The sequence below is a fragment of the Elephas maximus genome, chromosome 7 (assembly GCF_024166365.1).
Source record: "Elephas maximus indicus isolate mEleMax1 chromosome 7, mEleMax1 primary haplotype, whole genome shotgun sequence".
Taxonomy (NCBI): domain Eukaryota; kingdom Metazoa; phylum Chordata; class Mammalia; order Proboscidea; family Elephantidae; genus Elephas; species Elephas maximus.
In genome coordinates, this window is record NC_064825.1 from 119,464,679 (window position 1) to 119,486,753 (window position 22,075).

At 40.3% G+C, this 22,075-nt stretch overlaps 1 protein-coding gene across 1 annotated transcript; it reads left to right on the forward strand.

Annotated features, from left to right (window-relative positions):
* The first annotated feature begins 14,580 nt into the window (after nt 1-14,580).
* On the forward strand, nt 14,581-15,534 carry LOC126080829 (olfactory receptor 6Q1). The gene has a single exon (XM_049892014.1). The coding sequence runs from the start codon at nt 14,581-14,583 to the stop codon at nt 15,532-15,534; it is 954 nt and encodes a 317-aa protein (XP_049747971.1).
* The last annotated feature ends 6,541 nt before the right edge of the window (nt 15,535-22,075 follow it).

Sequence of the window (22,075 nt, forward strand, 5' to 3'; positions counted from 1 at the left end):
GTTTATGCTTCAAGAATCCATTCTGCTCCAGAAACACGGAAGTATTGGATAAAATAAAAAGAGAAAAGAGAAGAAGGCATAGTTGGGCTCAAACACAAGACAAGCATTTTGAGGATCCAAGGTGGCACAGAAACACACAGTGATGAGAGCTGAAGGGGTGGGTGGGCTTGCTGGGTTTTGGATGCAGAGGAGGTGAGTGAGTCAAAAGCATGGCTTGTGAGATGGGAAAGGAGAAGCAGACTTCCTGACTAAGCCCAGGGCTTGGGTGGTATTCCTTTCTCATTTACCACCCTCATGGAAACAGGCTTGAAATAGTCCTGCTGCCAAATGTTGATGGGCAATGGCTCATACCCAGCTCCAGGCTGGAGGAAAGGGATGAGATACAGCCTTGCGACCAGGAGCTGGGTTGATCTTCCCCTTGACTTGGTCTGGATCTGCAACAGCCCCATTGACTTTGCAGGACAATCTCTCTGAATGGTTGCTATTGAACTTGGATGTGGATTGGGGGCCCCCAAGTTTGCTGGACAAGATGATAGAATATGAGGGTAAATGGAAGATATACATAGAGAGATAGGCCTGAAAAACAAAAGCATCTCATTAGAGTTCTCTAGAGAAACAGAACCAGTGATATGTATACATGTATATATATATATATAAAATGTGTATACATACATGTTATGTTGTCTTAGTCATCTAGTGCTGCTGTAATGGAAATACAACAAGTGGATGGCTTTAACAGAGAGAAGTTTATTCTCTCACTGTCCAGTAGGCTAGAAGTCTGAATTCAGGGTTCTGGCTCCAGGGGAAGGCATTGTCTGTCTGTTGGCTCTGGAGGAAGGTCCTTGTCATCAGTCTTCCCTTGGTCTGGGAGCATCTTATTACAGGAAATGCAGGTCCAAAGGACATGCTCAGCTCCTGCCAGTGCTTTCTTGGTTGTATGAGGTCCCTGTCTTTCTGCTCGCTTCTGTCTTTTATATTTCAAAAGAGGTTGGCTTAAGACACTATCTAATCTTGTACATCTCATCAATATAACTGCTGCTAATCCATCTTGTTAACATCATAGTGATAGGATCTACAACACACAGGAAAATCTCATCAAATAACAAAATGGTGAACACTCACACCATACTGGGAATCATGGCCTAACCAAGTTGACACGTATTTTTGGGGGACACAATTCAACCCATGACATATGTGTGTGTATCATCTATCTATCTATCTATCTATCTATCTATCTATCTATCTATCTATCTATCTATCTATCTATCTATCTATCTATCTATCTATCTATCTATCTATCTATCTATCTATCTATCTATCTATCTATCTATCTATCTATCTATCTATCTATCTATCTATCTATCTATCTATCTATCTATCTATCTATCTATCTATCTATCTATCTATCTATCTATCTATCTATCTATCTATCTATCTATCTATCTATCTATCTATCTATCTATCTATCTATCTATCTATCTATCTATCTATCTATCTATCTATCTATCTATCTATCTATCTATCTATCTATCTATCTATCTATCTATCTATCTATCTATCTATCTATCTATCTATCATCTATCTATCTATCATCTATCTATCTATCTATCTATCTATCTATCTATCTATCTATCTATCTATCTATCTATCTATCTATCTATCATCTATCAATCTATCAATCTATCTATCTATCTATCATCTATCATCTATCTATCTATCATCTATCTATCTATCTATCTATCTATCTATCTATCTATCTATCTATCTATCTATCTATCTATCTATCTATCATCTATCTATCTATCATCTATCTATCTGTCTGTCTATCTGTCTGTCTGTCTATCTATCTATCTATCTATCATCTATCTATCTATCTATCTATCTATCTATCTATCTATCTATCTATCTATCTATCACCTATCTATCTATCTATCTATCTATCTATCTATCTATCTATCTATCTATCTATCATCTATCTATCTATCTATCTATCTATCATCTATCTATCTATCTATCTATCTATCTATCTATCTATCTATCTATCTATCTATCTATCTATCTATCTATCTATCTATCTATCAATCTATCAATCTATCTATCTATCTATCATCTATCATCTATCTATCTATCTATCTATCTATCTATCTATCTATCTATCTATCTATCTATCTATCATCTATCTATCTATCTATCATCTATCTATCTGTCTGTCTATCTGTCTGTCTATCTATCTATCATCTATCTATCTATCTATCTATCTATCTATCTATCTATCTATCTATCTATCTATCTATCATCTATCTATCTATCTATCTATCTATCTATCTATCTATCTATCTATCTATCTATCTATCTATCTATCTATCTATCTATCTATCTATCTATCTATCTATCTATCTATCTATCTATCTATCTATCTATCTATCTATCTATCTATCTATCTATCTATCTATCTATCTATCTATCTATCTATCTATCTATCTATCTATCTATCTAATCTATCTATCTATCTATCTATCTATCATCTGTCTAATCTACCTATCCATCCATCTACCTACCTACCTACCTACCTATCTAATCTACCTATCCATCCATCTACCTACCTACCTACCTACCTATCTATCTATCTGTATATGAAAACCAAAACTCAGTGCCGTCGAGTCGATTCCAACTCATAGGAACCCTATAGGACAGAGTAGAACTGCCCCATAGAGTTTCCAGGGAGCACCTGGTGTATTCGAACTGCTGACCCTTTGGTTAGCAGCCGTAGCACTTAACCACTACACCACCAGGGTTTCCTTATGTGTATATATATATATACACATACATGACATGTGTGTATATGTATGGCATGTATATACATATGATATGATATATATATGTAGCAGAAATAGTGATATGTATGTATATGTATATACTTATACAGAAAGAGAGAGGGAGAGAGAGATTTACTTCAAGGAGTTGGCTCATGCAGTTGTGTGGGGATTGGCAAGGTGACAGGTTGGAGACTCCTGCTTGCATCCCAAGATCCATAAATCGGCTGACAGGAAGAGTGTAGAGTGAAGAGAAAGGGAGAGTTCTGACAAAATATCTATAGTCTGGAGGTAGAACATGCCCTATGGAAACTCCCTTTTTAACTGACTGATTGATTACATTATATTAGATTACATTGTGGAAAGTGACCACATTACATTAGATTGCATTGTGGAACAGCAACTAACTAGACTAGTGTTTCGCCAAATCACTGCCTACGATAGTCTAGCCAAGCTGACACATAAAATTAACTATCACACTCATACTCCAAATGAGAATATAAACTAAATGGAAAATTTATGAATAAAAGCAAATACTAAGAAACACAGCCAACACATCCACAATCAGAACATGGATTCACTTCAGATGAAATTAGTTTGATGGAATGATCAGAAATTACTTTTACATTAATTGGCCTGAATAAATGAAATCTTCCTATACATGCATGCCTACATGTATGCTCTGGAAGGATACATAATAATCTGGTATTTACCCTTTTGTTCCTTTTGAATTTTGTACTATGTTCATGCGTTACCTATTCAAAAGTTGAATTAAATGAAAATAAAACATTTCCCCAAAAAGTTAACTCAAATGCACATGTCTAAAGTAATAATTTTACCTCTAAGAATATAACCTACAGACAAAACTTCACACATTCAAAATGGTGTATGTAAGATTATTTTTAATAGCAAAATACTGGAAACCACCTTCACAAGGGACTTGCGAATTAATCATGTTCATCCATACGATGAAAGGCTATGCAGCCACATAATAAAAGATGAAGCTCATTATGGACTGATATGAAACAATGTCCATGATATTTCGAACAAAGGAATGTAAACAAAAAGTATGTATTATATGCATTATATAACAAGTGTAAAAATACTCTCATTATGGGGTGTGTGTGTGTATGCTTTTCCACATATACGAATTATCTGAAAGGATAAAAAATAATGGAAAATATTGGTTGACTCTGAGAAGGGGAACTGAACAACAGGAAGGGGGCAAAAGAAGGAGGGCAACTTTTCATGTTTAGTTTTGTGTAAGCTTTGAATCATACGAATGTATAACTTACAAAAAAAATGTTAAAAAAATGTAATGAATGGAGTGTATGCTAGATCGGATACAGGAAAAGAATTAGAGACCTGGAAGATAGAACATAAGAATTCACTCAGAATGCAAAACAGAACACAGAGTAATAAAACTATGCAAGAGGAATTAAGAGACGTGGAGGATAGATTGAGAGGTTTCAATATTCTTTTGGTAGGAATTCAAGAAACAGAGGAAGGAGAGAATGGCAGAGACATGCTAAATATGCAAAACTAAATGCTGAGACTTTTTCAGGATTAAAGGAAGCTGAAATTTCTTAGATAGAAAGTGCATTCCAAATAGAAAAATTAATAAATTGACACCAGGATTTCTCAACCTTGTCACCGTTGACATTTGGGGCTGGATAGTTCTCTATTGTGGGAGGCTATCCTGTGCATTATACCTACTAGATGCCATTAGTGCACCCCTCACCCCCAGCTAAACAACAGTCACTGTCAAATGTCCCTTGAGGGGCAAAACCGCTCCCTGTTGAGAACCACTAGTCTATATCAAGATACAATAGAAGGAAATTTCAGAACATTAAGGATAAAGAAACTCAAAACTTTCCATGAAAAAAAAGAATATTACATACAGACTAATGACAAACTGGCAGCAAACTTTTTTTTTTAATTTAATTTTGTTGTTGTTAAGAATATACACAGCAAAACATACACCAGTTCCACTGTTTCTACGTGTACAATTCAGCGACTTTGATTGCATTCTTTCAGTTGTACAACCATTTTCGCCCTCCTTTTCTGAGTTGTTCCTCCCCCTTTAATAAAAACTCTCTGCCCCCTAAAGTTCCTAACTAATCTTTCAAATTGCTGTTGTCACTTTGATCCTATGTAGATAGTTAATAGAGCATAATATTCCAGGTAGACATTTTTACTAGTTAAGCTAAACTGGTATTTGTTTTTAAGAAGATTTCAGGGAATATTTTTGGTTTACTTTTTAAAGTTTATCTCAGGGAAATAACTTCAGGGGTTCATTCAGTCCCCTTGGAGCTAGAAAGTCTAGAATCCATGAGAAGTTGAAAATCTGTTCTGCATTTCCTCCTTTTTGATCAGGATTCTGCTATAGAATCTTTGATCAAAGTGTTCAGTAACGATAGCCAGGCACCATCCAGTTCTTCTGGTCTCATGGCAAAAGAGGCAGTTGTTCATGGGGGCAATTACCCACACATTTCATATCCTCCTCCTATTCCTGACTCTCCTTTTTCCTCTGTGACAGCAAACTTCTTATCAGCAATAATAGATGTTGGAAGATAATGGAATATTAACTTTAAAGAACTGAAGAAAAAAAAAAAACCCTATCAATCTGGAAATTTACAATCCCCTAAACTATTACACAAGAGGAAGGGTTAAATATAATATCTTTAAATGTACAAAAACTAAAATATTTTACTATACACAGGTCTTCACTAAAGAACTATTAAAAATTATTTTTGAAATAGAAAAGTGAAGACAGAATGAAGATGTGGAATAAAAGAAACAAGTATTCTCTAAACAAGTCTTCTTCCCACCTCAAACTAGGTGAGTTGTTTTAGTGAGCACAGAAATTGATAAGATGTGTCGAAAATTTTAAATAATGATTAGACTCTAAAAATTATAACTTTTTTTATTTTGAAGAAGAATAACAAGATAGGTGAGCTATTCAATGGGTACTGTCAAGGATTGAATTATGCCCACCAAAAATATGAGCATCAACTTGGTTAGGCCATGATTTCCAGTATTCTGTGGTTGTCCTCCATTTTGTGATTGTAATTTTGTATTAAAGAGGAGTAGGATGGGATTGAAACACCCTTATTAAGATCACATTCCTGATTCAATGTAAAGAGAGTTTCCCTGAGGTGTGGCCTGCATCGACTTTTATCTCTCAAGAGATAAAAGGAAAGGGAAGCAAGCAGAGAATGGGGACCTCATACTACCAAGAATGAAGCACCCAGAGCAGAACATGTCCTTTGGACCTGGGGTCTGTGCACCTGAGAAGCTCCTTGACCACGGGAAAATTGAGGACAAGGACCTTCCTCCAGAGCTGACAGAGAGATAAAGCCTTCCCCTGAAGCTGACGCCCTGAATTTGGACTTTTAGCCTACTTTACTGTGAGAAAATAAACTTCTCTTTGTTAAAACCATCCACTTGTGGTATTTCTGTTATAGCAGCACTAGATGACTAAGACAGGTACTTAAAGGGTACCAAGACTGTTAATTGCAGTTGCAAGGGAGATAAAAATTCTGAAGAACTATAGACTCTGGCAGAAAAATTTATAATTAAGTATGCTGTTTAGAAATTTCAGGGTATTTCAGGGTAAAAAAAAAAAATAGCCACTAAATAATAGAAACAAAAATTATAGCTTCCAAATCAGAAGATAATAAAAGGAATGCGGTAAACTTCATCAAACCAAACCAAGGTGGAAAAGAAGAAAAAAAAGCAAAGGAAGGTAAACAGAAAACACAAAATAAGATAATACAATTAAGTCTAAATAGACTAATAATCACAAGAAAAGTAAATGGATTAAATTTGTCTGTTAAAAGAAGCAATCAGATGGATAGAAAATAAAATGAAATTCTATGCTTCTTATAAGACACAAAATAAACACACACGATCTACAAGTAAAAATATGGGAAAAAATGTATAATGCAAATACTAACAAAAAATTGGTATAACAAAATTAACATAAGCTAAAATAGATCTCTAGGCATAAAACATTAATAGTGATAAAGAAAGAAAGAAAAAAATAATAAAAGTAGCCACATACCAATAACATATTAAAAAAAGAAAAAAAAAAGAACCCATTGCTGTCGAGTTGATTCCGACTCATAGTGACCCAACAGGACAGAGTAGAACTGCCCCATAGTTTCCAAGGAGCGCCTGGTGGATTCAAACTGCTGAACTTTTGGTTAGTAGCCTTAGCCCTTAACCACTACACTACCAGGGTTTCCAATAACATATAATAATCACGAAATTGCATGCTCCTAATATAATTATCATGTATTGTAACATCATAATAAATAAAGCAAACACTGTGAATTATAAGGAGAAATTCACAAAACTACAACCATAGTAGGAGAATAGCACAACTCATAAATAAGCAAACAAAAATTAGAAAGGATATAGCAGCTTCAAGTAATAAAATTAGCAAGTATGATATAGCTATACCTATGCCTATATCTACAGGTAGTCCTTGACTTACGATGGGGTTCTGTTCTAATGACTGTGTCATAAGTTGGTTCTGATGTAAGCTGAATACCTTTTTTTTTTATTGCCTTTTATTATCAGTATCTTTATAAATCCTATCTTTATTTGTCTTTAGAGGTTAGAAAAGTTACATATAAACTTACAGATATATTTTAATACCTACATAAATACGTAAAAACATACACAAATCATAAAAAAAAAAGGATAGTCGTAAGTGTGGTTCTTCGTAACTCAAATACATTGTAAGTCAGGACTACCTGTATATTTATATCTATAAAACTTTGCATCCACCCATGGTGGGCAGCTTTCAGCAGAGCTATCAGACTAAGAGACTATGAAGAGAGGCCCAGTGATTTACTTCTGAAAATTAGCCCATGAAAACTTTTGGATCACAGTATTGTCTGGTTAGTGCTGGAAGATGAGCCTCTGAGGTTGGAAGGCACTACACAATGGTAGTGTAGAACAATGGACTCAAACATACCAACAATCATGAAGATGGCATGGGACTAGGTAATATTTTGTTCTGTTATACATAAGGTAGCCATGAGTCTGAGGTGACTTGTTGGAAACTAACAAGATACTATGCTAGGTTTTGTGAGGGTATAGTAAAAATATAAGACCTGGCCCTGTTATCAAGGACCTTTGAGAAGATACATACACCTGAAACATTAAGGCTGGGCTCAAACCACATAAAATTAAGGGATATTATCCTATGTGTTTAGAAAAGGAGAAGTCAGCTACAGGGGCCTTGGGCCTTGTAAGCTTTGGCTTAGCTGCCTCCCATGATCAAACGCAGTGTGTACTCATCAGCCCTGATGTTCCTTTTGTTCCATGGTGAAATGATACCGTATTTTCTTTCTTTGCTATGGTGGTGCACCAAAATGTCAGCAGTTCAAATCCACCAGCTGCTCCTTAGAAACCATATGGGTGGAAATCAACTCAATGGCAATGGGTTTTTGGTTTTTAGGTAATCATCAAATGCTCTGGAGGAAGTTCTTTGGAAGAAAGGCAATTAGTTATAGTTCAATTCAGGATAAAAGTGACTCTTAGTGACCACTTCTCTGAAACTATGAACTCCTTAAGGGTTCATTTCTGTATTGCACAGATCCCAGCCCAGAGTGGCTACTCAGTAATATTTGCTGTTATTATCATTATTTGCCAGGCCTGAGGATAAAGAGTTGGTAGGCTGTGGGGGATAGCTGATCCACTCTAGTAGAAGAAGGCCTCTTTGTGTCCTTGACCGTGTCCTTGGTCAATCTAGAACACTTGAGATTTCATTCTTCCTATCCCAGAGTGGTTTAGAGTCCAGGACCTTGGCAAAGAGTCTAGCTGGCATGAAGATTTCCTTGGTTGGCCCCTCATCCTCTACTCTGAAGTGTTTGTTCCAAGTGTGCAAATTTGGGATTCCCTTGTAGCTTTTTCACACCCTCTAGGACAAAGTTTTCTATGATTTATTATCTTCTTTCCTTATTTTCTGGGCCCTTCAAATCTCCACGGAGGCCCGATCCCATGGGGCATCCCTAGGGTGTTAGAGGCACGTATATGGCATGTGAGTCATTTTATAGCCAGTGACAACTCCTCTTTCTTTCCTTTCCAGTTCAGATCATGGTGGATCTCTGCCCTCTCCCTTTGGTTCAAATGGGCAATTATTCATGAATTTGGGGGTCTTTGTTCCATAGCTGGAAGCCCTGGTGGTATAGTAGTTAAGTGCAATGGCTGCTGACCAAAAGGTTGGCAGTTCAAATCCAACAGGTGCGCCTTGGAAACTTTATTGGGCAGTTCTACTCTGTCCTATAGGGTCTATATGAGTCAGAATTGATGGCAACAGGTTTGGTTTTTTTGTTGTTCCACAATGGGATCTGGTAATCTTTACTTGCCACTAGCTCCAAGGTCCTGAACCTGTGGGATCTTTGTGTTCCCCCCAGAGAAGAGAAAAGGGGAAGTAGCAGAGGGCAGGTGAGTGGCTCCTCTAGAGATCCCTGGGCACCGGGATATAGGCTGCTTAACTTCTGGCTTATGCGAATGTTGGAAACTTAAACCACATAGCCAAAGAGCATGTAGAAGATGGTGTATGGAAAGAGTGTTATCAACCAAACAGATGACAAATCTAGAGTAATGATTCTGACTTCGATATAACCCAATCCTCTCTTCAGAATGTTTCCAATTTGCTATCTCATTTTTTTTTTTAATAGCTCTTTTACAGCTCCATTGTGGTGTTAAATATCAACCCACTTTTCAGGTGAGGAAACTGAGGCACACAGAATTCAACTGGTTTGCTTAAGCTCACAGAAAATAGGGTGCCAAGGGATGTTTGAGAGTTTTGATTCCCCTTCATCTCCATCATCTCAAATAAGCCTAAGCTTTAAGCAAAAGCAATTTGCTTGTTACTTCAGTGCAGCCTCAAGACCATTCCCAGGGCTCCGCTTAGATTGCCATCCCCTAGGCTTTCTCTTTATTGAGATTTTGCTGGAAGCACATTGACGCTAAGCAGTAGAGGCAAGATAATAAGAACTTCTCAGGATGTACCTTTAAAAATTGCAGAGAACCTGGTATCCACTATGCTATTGATCCATACCGCATCTGGAGAGAGTAGACGAGCAGATATTCTTCTTATTTAGAGATTAGGAATTAGAAATGGAAGGAAAACTGAGTACTCTGGGTCAGCACCATGTTAGGAGCATTATCCATTCTTTTATTACATCAACATATTTATTGCCTGCATACTACATGCCGATGACTCTTTTTGGCACTGGCAACACAGATATAAACAAAAGGACAAAGGCACTCACTGCCTTCAAGAAGCTTACTTTCATGTGCTTGTGCCTGTGTGTGTGTGTTTGTGTGTGTGAAGAGAAAGATACACAAATGAATATCTAACATGTCAGATGGCAATGAAGCTGCAACAAAAAAGTCAAGCCAAGAAGAGGATCAGAGAGTGTTGGGTGCTGCCTTTTCAGATAGGTGATTAGAAAGGGTCTTTCTACTAAGATGGCCTTGGCCAGAAAATTGAAGCAAGAGCGGGAGGAAGTGAAGCCACACATATTGCAGAAGGAACAGTAAGACCAAAGAACCTGGACTTTTCACTTACACTGTCTCCTTCACTCTTGAGACCAGCCCTGCAAGTGTACGTTATTACTCTCCCCATTTGAGGATGAGAAAACTGAAGCACAGTAAAATTGACAGAGTTAAACTCAGCTCCCCTGATGCTACATGGGGGTGTCTGCATGCCGATGAGTGAGATGCCAGAAGGTGAGACGCACTCTCTTTGTCACAGGGCAGTGGGAGCAGGGAAGCAGGCACACCGTGAATGGAGGCCAAGAGCAATCAGAGAGCAGGACTCCAGGCTCCAGCTCCTGGACATCTCACAGCTCCTCCATCTACACCCACCAGCCATTGTCTGCTAAACTCGGTGTGGCGGTTATTTTCTGAAATCATTGTCTGTGTCTTAGTTCGTTTTGCAATTCCTCTCACCTTTGGGAACAAGTCTCCTGGAGGCCAGGTAGAGAGAACTAACCAGACAGAGATCCGGTCTCGCCCATGAGGCTTGTCACTAGCTGCTGAAACGAATAGCTCTAGGAATCAATCAAGTTTTAATTTCTCCTCATTGGCTCCAAACTATTCTTCCATATTTGTTAAGAAAAATCTATTTCCTTGGCCCAGGGAGCACCACCTTTTCAGACCACCTAATTGGGCCAAGTTCCTGTGAGGGTTCTCTTTTTACTTAGTGATTGTCCTGTGTGACCGTCTCTTCTGCCCTTGGCTGCTGTTCCCTTCATTGCACTTAGTTGATGAGATTCTCAAAATTTCAGAGTGCAAGCAGATCCTGCTAATAGGCCTGGGAGTCTCACTGAGCCCCTGCAATTTGCTGGGGCCTGCTGTGATTTCCTCCAGTGGGGCTCTGAGTGGCAGAGAAATTAACCTCATAGTCAGGGCAGGGAGTCAGGGTTGTGGGTGTGCCGTTGAGTGCAATGAAATGGCAAAAGAAGGTGGCATGGTGTGAGGGAAGACACAGGCTTTGGCATCACATACACTGGGGTTTGAATCCTGTCTCTGCTTCTGATTAGTTCTTTGATCTTATACCGGTTACTTACTGTCTCCAGCCTCAGTTTCCTCAATTGCATGAAAACCAGGACAAATAATACTCACATCAAGGATAGGTCATAGAAATAGGCAAGGATTAAATGAGATAATATAAGCTCAGCAGAATCTGGCCAGTGGGAAGGGACTGATAAATGTTTCCTTTTCCTTCCCCTCCTCTTTGTGGAGGAAGACTCCTCTGTTTATCAGCAGAGGAGGGGTAGGATTTTGTCTTGAAACTCTTGTCCAGAAAGCTTTCCTCATTAAACTTGTCTGATGACTTGAGAAATTCCATCAGAAATTCATTGGGTTAGGCATTACCCTCCATCTAGGTTTTTTTTTTTTTTTTTCATTTCATTTCAGTTAGGGGGTGGTGAAACTGGGATTTGATACCAGGTACTAACCCCCCCCCCAAAAAAAACCTGGGTTTTTTGGGTTTAGTCTAATGCCTGGAGTCCTTGGGTGGTGCAAAGGGTTAAGCGCCCTACTACTAGCAGGGGCAGATTAACCGGTAAGCACGGTTTGTACTGGCTTTCATTGACCAAGGTAAGCACTGGCTTAATCGTATTTACTTGCTAATCTGTGGTGAGCAATTTCACACAAGTTGCACCACATCTTTGACATGGTGGGGGACAGGTGAAATAGTGCACTGCAGATTGGTGGGAAGGCACAGTTGGGCCCTTGTGTACCTTGCTCAAGGAGCCCTGGTGGCGAGTGGTTAAAGTGATCGACTGTTAACAGAAAGGTTGGCAGTTTGAAACTACCAGAAGCTCTGCAGGAGAAAGATGTGGCATTCTGCTTCCATAGAGATTTACAGCCTTGGAAACCCTATGAGGTCGCTATGAATCAAAATCGACTTGACAGCAGTGGGTTTGGGTGTTTGGTACCTTGCTTATTGGGTAATCCGGCCCTGATAATAGCTGAAAGGTTGGCAGTTCAAACCCATCCAGAAGCATCTTGGAAGACAGGCCTGATAATCTGCTTCCCAAAGGTCACACCCTTGAAAACCCTATGGAGCAGTTCTACTGTGCACACACGGGGTCACCATGAGTAGAAGTCAACTCGACAGCAACCAACAACAATAACAACAAAATATAATTCGCAAACTCATGTTTTAGCCACTCAGCCCTCCTGCTTCCATGTGGACCATGCAGTCTTGTCTCACAAATTCATCTGGACATACTAGGTACTTTCACACCTCTCTCCCTTGGCTGCTTGGGAATGCCTCACTCCCTGCTGAACTTGATTTTGTCAGTCAAGGATTACCTTCCTCCCCCCACCCTGCTATGATCTGATTGGGCAATTGTTTCTTGATTTCATCTGTCCTGTCTTCCTTCTAGGCCAAATTAACTGCCCCTTGCTCTGTTCCCCCAGATTTGTAATAACTAACTCAACATGTCTCCATATTGGCTCTTGAGAACTTCTCTATCATTTACTGTTATAATGCTCCTGTTTGGTAAAATGCCTCATACTCAGTGACTTCCTGATTAATGCTTGAATGGGGAAGTAGCAGGCATGGAGGTTTGAGTAAATTCCATCAGTAAATTAACAAATTAATAGACGAAAAATTCTGTAGATTTCAAAATTTTGCCAAGAGTTAGACACTCATGGAATTCTCTCTCTCTTTTGAATGAATAAAGTAAATAAATATATATTAGTAAGTGAAGTGGAGTCTCTGGGTGGTGGAAATGGTTAACTTGCTTGTCTGCTAACCAAAAAGTTGAAGGTTGGAGTCTACCCAGAGGTGCCTTGGAAGAAAGGTCTGATGATCTACTTCTAAAATTAGCCGTTGAAAACCCTATGGAGCACAGTTCTACGCTGACACACATGGGGTTGCCATGAGTTGGAATTGACCTAATGGCGATGGTAAGCTGTAAGAGGATGCAGAAAGATAGGGCAATGACTGAAGGGGGAAGATGGCTCTAGAGGAAGTCTTGTTCAGTTTGGAGAAATAACCTAATGTTTTTGTGCTATTCACATGTTTGTTTATCCTTAAATGTAAAGCGAGAGATGCCATGCCTATTTCCATTCCTTAGTTCCCAGCTAACAGCAACAACATTTTAAAATTGCCACAGTAGTGGAGACATTACATTCTCTTATTCAATCCTAAAATGAGATAGGAATAAATCTTTTTGGATCTCTTTTTTCTTATCTATTAAAAAATGGGATTGTTTGGTGATTCACCTGTGGTCGCATATTTCAAATTGGTGATAGAACTTGGATTTGAACCCACCTTGAGTTTAAACTCAATCCTGTCAATTCTCTCTTAATAGCTCTGCTCAGTGTCCATGTCTAGCGACATGTCCTTGGTTGAGGCTAGCGTCATGCTTTGCTTGCAAGGTAATTCCAGTCTGGTCATTCTGCTTCCTGTCTTGTTCCCTGTCAAACCTGGCCCAGAACTGCACACTTCTAAAGAGCAAAAATCAGAGCATCGCTGTCCTGCTTAAAACTCTTCAAGGCTCTCTTGCCCTTGGACTAAAGCTCAACTCCAGTCTTAACTCAGTTACTAGCCCTTTGTGATGTTGTTCTACCTTGCTCCTTGAGCCTCTAGCGACAGTCATTCTCTCTCCACACACTATGTTTCAGAAGAAATGAACATTTAAAATTTCCCCTATTATTATTGACCCAAACATAATGTTAAGTGCTTTAAATGAATTATCTAATTTAAATTCTACAGCAACTCTAATAGTTAGGTTCTCTTATCAAATCAAGCATATCTCTTATCAGATATGCTTGATCAGGAAGCCAAGCTCTTACTTCTGTGGTAAACTGTTTCTACTTGATGTTCCCCAAGAGTACGATGTTCTGTTTGGAGCCTGGGATTTTATATTTGTTATTTCCCTTCTCCTTCTCTACCTTTTATCTCAGTAACTGGTACTTATTTTTCAGGTTCCAACTTAGACAGCCCTTCCTCAAGGACGATTTCTCTGATACCTCCAGACTGGTCTTTTCCTCTGCTATTTTCTCCTATAATATCCATCTTATTCCTGTCCAGCACTTTTCATTTTGTACTGATATTGTCTGCTTGCCTGAGTCCCTCACAGACTGCAGGTTCCTGGAGGGTAGGGACAGTGTCTTGACTTCACTTTCCTCTTCTGAAGTGAAAGGTATTTCAGTTCACATCCTCATACGTTCTCTTTGAGCCTTCATTTTCTATGAGTCTACTGACTTCTTACTCCCACATATGCAGTCCTATGCTAAAAACAGTACTTGGGTAACAGAGTTTGTCATGGTGGGCTTTACTGAGGTACACGAAGCACGCCTCCTCTTCTTCACACTCTTCCTCGCCATGTACCTGTTCACCTTGGTGGAGAACTTGGCTATTATCTTGGTGGTGTGTTTGGACCACCGGCTACGGAGGCCCATGTACTTCTTCCTGACACACTTGTCTTGCCTTGAAATCTGGTATACCTCAGCCACAGTGCCCAAGATGCTGGCTGGTTTTATCGGGGCGGATGGGGGCAAGAACATCTCCTATGTTGGCTGCCTATCCCAACTCTTCATATTCACCTTCCTTGGGGCAACTGAGTGTTTCCTACTGGCTGCCATGGCCTATGACCGATATGTGGCCATTTGTATGCCTCTCCGCTACGGGGCCTTGGTGTCCTGGGGCACCTGCATTCACCTAGCAGCTGCTTGTTGGCTGGTGGGCTTCCTCACACCTGTGTTGCCCATATACCTCATGTCCCAGCTGACATTTTGTGGTCCCAATGTCGTCGACCACTTCTTTTGCGATGCTTCTCCCCTGCTAGCCCTGTCCTGCTCAGATGTCACCCTGAAGGAGACTGCGGACTTCCTGGTCTCTCTAGCTGTGCTCCTGGCTTCCTCCACGGTCATTGCCGTGTCCTACGGCAACATTGTCTGGATGCTGATGCACATGCGCTCAGCTGCTGAGCGCCGGAAGGCCTTCTCCACTTGTGTGGCTCATCTGACTGTGGTGAGCCTCTTCTATGGCACTCTCTTCTTTATGTACGTCCGCACCAAGGTGGCCTCCTCCTTCAACTTCAACAAGGTGGTTTCCGTCTTTTACTCCATTGTCACGCCAATGCTCAACCCTCTCATCTACAGTCTTCGGAACAAGGAGGTGAAGGGAGCCCTGGGCCGAGCCTTTTCCCTCAGGACTTGGAAAGGGCAGTGAGGAGGCAGGTGGCAGACTCAATTTCCTTGCCTTGGATATTTTGAAGGATGAGACATACCTCTGTCTTAAAGTTCCTTGCTAGATGAAGAAATCATTATTTTTACTCACCTCTACTAGTGAGAACTTAGTCACAAGGCTACACCTAGTTGCAAGGGTGGAAAAATATTTCCTAGCTAGCCAGCCCAGTGGCCAGGCACAATCCAATTATTATAGAAAAAATGGGAACACATCTTGGTGGACAACCAGCTATTTCCACCATAGACTAAGTCTCTAGATTCTGAGCTATTTTTTTAATGTGACATGCATACTTATCTTCTTTGTCTCTACATTCCCTTATTTGAAATATAGAAGACTCCTCCGCTATACCAAATGGTGTTTTGAAATTGATTAAAGAAGATCTCAATGGCATTGTTAGCTCACTTAAAGTAAGGCTTACAAAGACAATTATAAATTAAGCAGTTCCTCACATGTAGATAGTTGCACTCCTAAAGACATTTCCACTTATCATTTTAGTGTGGATTCTAGAAACTATAGTATATAAAGAAGAGGAAAATTCTGAGCTTGGGACTGAGTGAAGAAAAGGTCAAATTTTCTTTGGATGTCATTTCTTAACTGACCAACAATGAGAAGATTACGTTATGGTGCCCCTTCGTCATCACAGTCTCACTCCCCAGTGTCTTAGCTGTTGCGTTTTCCATAGTTAGCAGGAAGGGCACAAGTTTCGAGTTTGAGAACTCTTTAATTTATTGAAGATCATACCAGTGAGGTGCTTTAGATGACTTACTTGGAAACTCATGACCGCAAGGTGACTTCAAGATGCAAAAGCAATACAATGGTCAGCACTTTTCAGTATTCAATGTAAAAATTCATCTCAATAAAGTAGAAGAAATAGGTAGATTTGAACACAAGATGAATTTGGCTTCTTGGTTTCTAATGGATGGTAAAGACAGAGAAACATGCTGGGTTACATAGTTCTCATTTATGGTAGCATGAAGAATTTAAATTCAAACACAGAGATTGTTTTTCATTTTTTGGATATTGAGAACTACTCTAAGAACAACTCCATGGGAAGTATCAGTAAGGTGTACAATTTTAAGCTTCTTGAAAGACAAATCTATGTTTTTGATATAAATTACATAAAATGGTACAAACTCAGAGGAATGGTCTTAGATAGGATCCTATACATGTAAAAGTAAATCTTGCTTTAATAAAACCTGATGTAAGAACTAAACTGGAAAAAACCAAAACAAAATAAACCATTGTAAGTGTGATTATTGACATTGCAAAGTCAAAACAATCACTCCCTTAGAAAACAGACCTACCTACCAGAATCTGGTATGCTGATGGGCACATGGTATATGTAGACACTGACTACCGAAGTTTAAATAACTTTTATTGTGGTAAAATACACATTGCTGTCAAGTTGGTTCCGACTCATAGTGACCTTATAGGACAGAGTAGAACTGCCCAGTGGGATTTCCGAGGAGCAGCTGATAGATTTGAACTGCCAACCTTTTGGTTAGCAGCTGAGCTCTTAACCCTTACGCCATCAGGGCTCTGTGGTAAAATATACATAGCAAATTTTTTTTTTCCATTTTAACCATTTTAAGATGTATAATTCAGTGACATGAATTACATTCATCATGTTGTAATTAAACACACCATTACCCATTTCCAAAAAAAAAAAGTTTTTTTAATCACCCCAAATAGAAGCTCAATACCCCTTAAACAACAACTCCCCATTTCCTCTTTCCCCCGATACCTGGTAAACACTAATAAACTTTGTTGGTCTGTGTATTTTCCCATTCTAGATATTTCACGTAAGTGTAATCATATAATATCTGCCCTTTTGTGTCTAACTTACTTCACACACCAGAGTGTTTGCGTTAGGCTTTATCCATGTCATAGTATGTATTAGAACTTCACTTCTCTTTATAGCGGCATAATATTCTGCTGGATGTATATACCACAGTTTGTTTATTCAATCATCTGTTGATAGGAACTTCGGCTGTTTCTACCTTTTGGGTATTGTGATTAATACTTTAATAAACATTGGTGTACAAGACGGCTAAAATTTTTAAAGCTACAACTAATGTAGATCAATCAGCAATGAAGATAAAATATGAAATCAAATGCATGTTTTTGTAAACAGTGAATTTCGGGAAGGTATCTATTGTATGGAGTGAAATATAGCCATAGGAAGTGTTAACCTAGACACTACATCACTGGTACTCAGAAAGTGGCACAGGATGAATTCCAGATAGAAATGAGACTTACTAAGCAAGAGTGCAGCTTGTATCATTTTGCTGTCTCTGGATACCAGGATATTGGCTTACCGTATTTTACACAAATAATGAGCACCTTCTACATTTGTTTGCCAACCAAGCCCTCCTCCTGCTAGGTATTTTTGTAAGTGCCACTATGCCAATTTTTTTTACAGGTTGCTATAAAAAATTAGCATAGGCTGTTTATGAAACCCTGGTGGTGTAGTGGTTTAGTGCTACGGCTGCTAACCAAAGGGTCGGCAGTTCAAATCAGCCAGGTGCTCCTTGGAAACTCTATGGGGCAGTTCTATCCTGTCCCTTGGGGTTGTTATGGGTTGGAATTGACTCAATGGTACTGGGTTTGGTTTTTTGCTTTGGTTTATGAACATACCTCTCGGGGGAGGGCATGGTTGGCAAACAAATGCAGAAAGCGTGTGTCATTGTGTGGAAATATGGTTAATGAACTCTTTTTTGACAAAAGACATTGTGAGAATGACTGGATCTATACTCCGAAGTCAGAACTCAATACAGTTTGTTGTATGCCATTAAATATGACCATCGTCAAAAGTTTTGATATGGATCTAATTCAAGGAACCAAGGCCCACTTGGTGCCCTCTTCAGTACTTCCATGTTGTTTTTATCCCATGCACCTGTGCTGGGATACCCATTTCTGTTTTCAGAGTTCTTAGTCTTTGATTAGTCTCTTATTTTTCACTTTTCATGTGCCAAATCCTTTGCAGTTGATTTCTAAGACACGTTTGTAAAAGTGCTGGGTTTGGCTGTGGGATGCCATAGCTGTGTCTCTAAACTGAGCCTTCTTTATCTATTTTCTTTGGTGGCTTCATTTTCAATGTTCTGAATAACATTCTCAGCCAGCCATGGCAAGGTAGGAACATTTTAAGGCTCTTTGACAAGTACTTGAAATGGATCTCATTGCCCAGAAAAGTGGATGCCTTGATACCTTGAGACACTTTGTATAACACCATCAAGCCCTGTGCCTTTCTAGGGAGTAGAAACTAACACTAACATTTAATTAATTGATGTGTAATATTTTGTGGGCTTAATTAGCATCCCTACTCCCTTGTGGAAGTGGTGGGGTATTATTTAGGGCAAACTTCACTCTGGTGGTTGCTCTACTGGGTCTGTGATAGTCATTGTTCTTACCAACTCAAAGGGAGGCAGCTAGCCAGAGCAAGAATAGGCTATTTATTTCTTTAAAAATGGTTTCACCATGCTAGATCACAAGTTCTTTGCTTGTAAGGACTGTGCCTTAGCCTCTCTGAAGGTCCCTCCCCAAGTCCTACCCTGGAGCAAAGTGTCATAAAAGTTTCACTTATCGAAATGAAACAGGAGATCCAGATTTTGTCACTATGCATAGTTTTATTAAATTATTTAACAAACACTTCTTTAGAACTTACAATGTTTCAGGTGGGTGGTGCGAATAGTTAACACACTCTACTGCTGACCAAAAGGTTGGGGGTTTGAGTCCACCCACAAGTGCCTTGGAAGAAAGGCCTGGTGATGTACTTAAAAAAAAAATCAGCCATTGAAAACCCTGTGGAGCTCAGTCCTACTCTGATACACATGGGGTTGCCATGAGTCAGAATCAACTCCTTGGCAAATGGATGTACCAGGTATTAGTCTAAATGCTTTATAAATGTTAACTCATTTGTTTCTCACTGATAGCCTCAGGAAGTCAGTGCTACTATTATCCTCCTTTTACAGATGAGGAAACTGAGGTACAGAGAAGCTAAGTAACTTGCCCAAGGTCACACAGCTATGTAAGTGGCAGAGCTTGGGCCAGAACGCTGTTTATCCTGGAATCCTGTTCAACCTCTGCACAAATGATGCCCTGGGTAAATTGGTCCCCTCTCTTGGCATTAATACCCTTATCTGTAAAAGGGGAGGGTCGACTGGAAGGCTCTAGATACCCACCTAGGTGTGGGGTACAAGTGTTTATGCTGAGCGCTTTACACATATTTTCTCTTTTCATTATCTCAACGACCTCGAGAAGAATGCTTAGTCTCATTTTACATTGGAGGAAACCAGTGCTCAGAGGGGTCAAGTAATTTGCCCACGCTCATATAACTACAAGGTGGAGAAGTCAAGAAGATTTGAAACAGGTCTGTTTGACACCACCTAATCACTTGACATCGCTGCCTCCTCTCGAAAATCTCTTCCAGGGTTAATTTTGCATAAGTTGACTAATTCATTCATCAAGTAAGTATTCTATCTCTTCCAGGTACAAAGTACTGGTTGGGTGCTAAGGGGCCACAAAATGAATTGGACCAGATGTCATATTATTTGCAAATGTGTTTCCTCTTTCCCCTTCCCCCCCCATGGACTGAAACACAACATTGAAGCAACTAAGTGTAAGAGATGTCCAGACCAGTGTGTGGGGCTCAGACAAGGGAGTGTTCCTGTGGTGATGAGCTCAGGTGAGACTTCCCTGTGGTCCACTTTTGTTTTTTTCACTTGAGATGATGCCTGCCAAGCATTTGTTCTCTTGTGTTCTTTTCGGGGTAGAGCAGGACAATGTAGCATTTGGGAAAGAAGAGGCAGGACATGAGTCCTGCTCCTGATGCCAAGATGGCAAAGACCTCCACAGCCACTATGTCTTTGCCATGGGAGCTCATGTGGCAGGGGTGAAGGACACCCAGATGCAGGAACAGACCAATGTGCTGAGTATGATATGCTTGGCTTCATTGAAGGTGTCAGGCAGCCGGCAGGCGGGGAAGGCCACCAGCAAGCTGACCAGACCTAGCAAGCCCAGGTAGCCCAGCATGGCATAGAACAGTTCCAAGGAACCCTCGTCACACATCACTGTCGCTATGGACCCAGGCTCTGTTAAGTTCACAGGTCTTGGGGGCCATCCTATCACCCAGAACATACACAAGGCTGCCTGGACCAGGGAACAAACAATGGGAACGGTGCTAGGGAGAACTGGCCCTACCCACTTCTTAATCTTGGCATTGGGCTGAGTGGCATGGAAGGCTGCCACCACCATGATGGTCTTGGCCAGCACAGTGGACACGCAGACTGTGAAGGTGACCCCAGAGGCTGCCTGGCTCACGGCATAGGTGAGAGGCCCAGGGTGGCCAATGAACATGAAGGGGCAGAGGAAACAGAGCCCCAAGGAGGCCAGGAGGAGGTAGCTTAGCTGGTGGTTATTTGCTCGGACAATGGGTGTGTGGTGGTGTCAGGTGAAGATGCCTAGGATGGCCAGAGTCAGGAGGAAAAGCAGGGCTGTACAGACAACCAGCACTGTGCCAAGGGGTTCGTGGTAGGACAAGAAGTCAAGGGTTTGGGGGATGCACTGGCTGTTCCCCGAGTTGGGCCACTGGTCCTCAGGACACTTCTGACATGTAGGGCTATCTGAAGTGAGAAGAAGAAAACTGGGTCAGAAAACAGAGCAAGGAAGGATACACAGCTTTTGGAAACTTTCCCACGGTCAGGCAGTTACATGACTCTTGTTGGCTTTTCCAGCAGGCTCAGTGTATATTTCTGTCTTTTTACTACGTGCCTTCCAGATTGCCTGACATCCTCAGATTCAGGGCCAAAGACACAGATGGCAGGGCTCTCGCCACAGCTGCTTATCATGCATCAGATTATAGGGAAATAACACTGAGACAACAACCTACAGGAGCTCTAACTCCCCCTATTTGGCTCCATCCCTTTGAATGGAACAATGACTTTGGCAATGTCATAATTCAGAGTCCCAGCTAATTAATTTATGCATTTATTCATTCATCAGTATATTTAACTTAAGAACTGTTTGTGGGGCACTTGCTATGTACACAGATTCTCTCTCTCCCCCTCATTTTTTTTTTTTAAACTGAGACACCCTTCTTTAAATCACCTCATGAACAGAACTTATCAGAGCTTCACATGCCATAGTGACTTTAAGGGCAGGCTTTGTGGCTGAACCCCTGGAAATCATATATCCTCATTTGATCTCTTTGTTAGCTTTGGTTACACCTCCATGCTCATGTTGTTGTTGTTAGCTGCCATTGAGTTGACCCTCGACTCAGGGTGACCGCACATGCAATGGAACAAAATGCAGTTTGGTCCTGCACCATCCAAAGGGCTCATTGCAGATTGGACCGTTGTGATCCATAGGGTTTTCATGGCTGATTCTCAGAAGTAGATTGCCAGGACTTTCTTCCTAGTCTGTCTTAGCCTGGAAGCTCTGCTAAAACCTGTTCAGTATCATAACAACGCACGAGCCTTCACTGACAGATGGGTTGGTAGCTGCACATGAGGTGCATTGGCCAAGA

What these genes read in the sequence shown, in the direction of transcription:
- LOC126080829 (XM_049892014.1), top strand. Translation starts at nt 14,581, where the DNA reads ATGCAGTCCTATGCTAAAAACAGTACTTGGGTAACAGAGTTTGTCATG.